Genomic DNA, 1037 nt, shown 5'->3' on the forward strand with positions numbered 1-1037 from the left:
GCCCCTCCTGCCGCCGGGCTCTCCTCCGTCCTCGCTGCTGGCACTGTCCAGGGGCCCCTCCGGCTGCGCGCCCCGCACGGCACCAGCGATCAGGTGGGCCATGTCCTGGAGGCCCAGGGAGCCCTGTGCGTCCCCGTCAGCCCAGTGCGGGCCCGGGTCCCGCAAGAGCGCCTGGAGACCAGCGTCTGCAAGACACAGGGCGGTGGTGGCGGCGGCCACGGAGGGACACGGAGGCCGGCACCCCCCCAGCGCCCCACACTCGGACCTTCAGGGTGTCGGCCGGTGGGGGGGCCCAGAGGAGCCAAAGGCAGAGTGGCCCCCACCTGGGGCCTGCCCAGAGCCGCCGGCAGACAGCAGGGGAGGGGGCAGGGGTTCCCCTCAGGAAGACCCTCGGGGCCGCCTGGCGGAGGGGAGGGGCTGTTTCCGCGCCTAGCCTCGTCCTCCAGTGCCCCTTCTCCCCCAGCCGGCCAGTGCAGAGGCCAGGCTGCCGGGCTCCCAGGGCACTGCCCCCCACGGCCAGCACAGTCACACGGCCGCCCAGCTGCGCCCAGTGAAGCGCAGGGGGCCCGTCCCTGACTGAGAGCGGAAGCTGGCGGTGCTGGGGGGACCCGCAGCGGAAGGCCAGCAGAGGGCGTGGGGACCTCGTGGCCTGGACCTCCGGCGGGGCGCAGACACCCCGGGCTGAGCAGGCAGTGGGGGTCCGGGGAGGAGAGAACGGAGGGGCAGTGTTCCCTGCGCCCCGGGGGCTGTGCGGGCGCCCGTGCCAGCCTAGCGGACCCAGCGCCGCCTGCAGGCGCCCAGCGGGCCCGGTCAGAGAAGGGGCCGCGCGGCCACGACGCGGCGTCCGGGACAGGACGCAGCTCACCCGGAAGGGCCATTTCCGCAGTGGGTGTGGGCAGTGGGGTGGCAGGGCAGCGCCTGGGCGAGGCCACCAGAACGCCGGAGCGGGCAGACGCCCAGCACGGAGCTGCCGAAGCCGCACGACTGGGAGACGCCCCCAAACCTAAAGCACGGTGGGTCTGACCACAGCCGGTGGC

General features: G+C 74.9%; 1 protein-coding gene across 1 annotated transcript in view; it reads right to left on the reverse strand.

The window, feature by feature from the left end:
- The window catches only part of PTPRN2 (protein tyrosine phosphatase, receptor type, N polypeptide 2), a 69002-nt gene that overhangs the window by 34844 nt on the left and 33121 nt on the right, over window positions 1-1037 (reverse strand). The window contains exon 6 of the mRNA XM_012733879.1: window positions 3-185. Coding sequence (XP_012589333.1) covers window positions 3-185 — 183 coding nt within the window. The remainder of the gene's footprint in view (window positions 1-2; window positions 186-1037) is intronic.

This window comes from Condylura cristata, unplaced genomic scaffold (assembly GCF_000260355.1).
Source record: "Condylura cristata isolate star-nosed mole 26May11 unplaced genomic scaffold, ConCri1.0 scaffold00042, whole genome shotgun sequence".
NCBI classification, from domain to species: domain Eukaryota; kingdom Metazoa; phylum Chordata; class Mammalia; order Eulipotyphla; family Talpidae; genus Condylura; species Condylura cristata.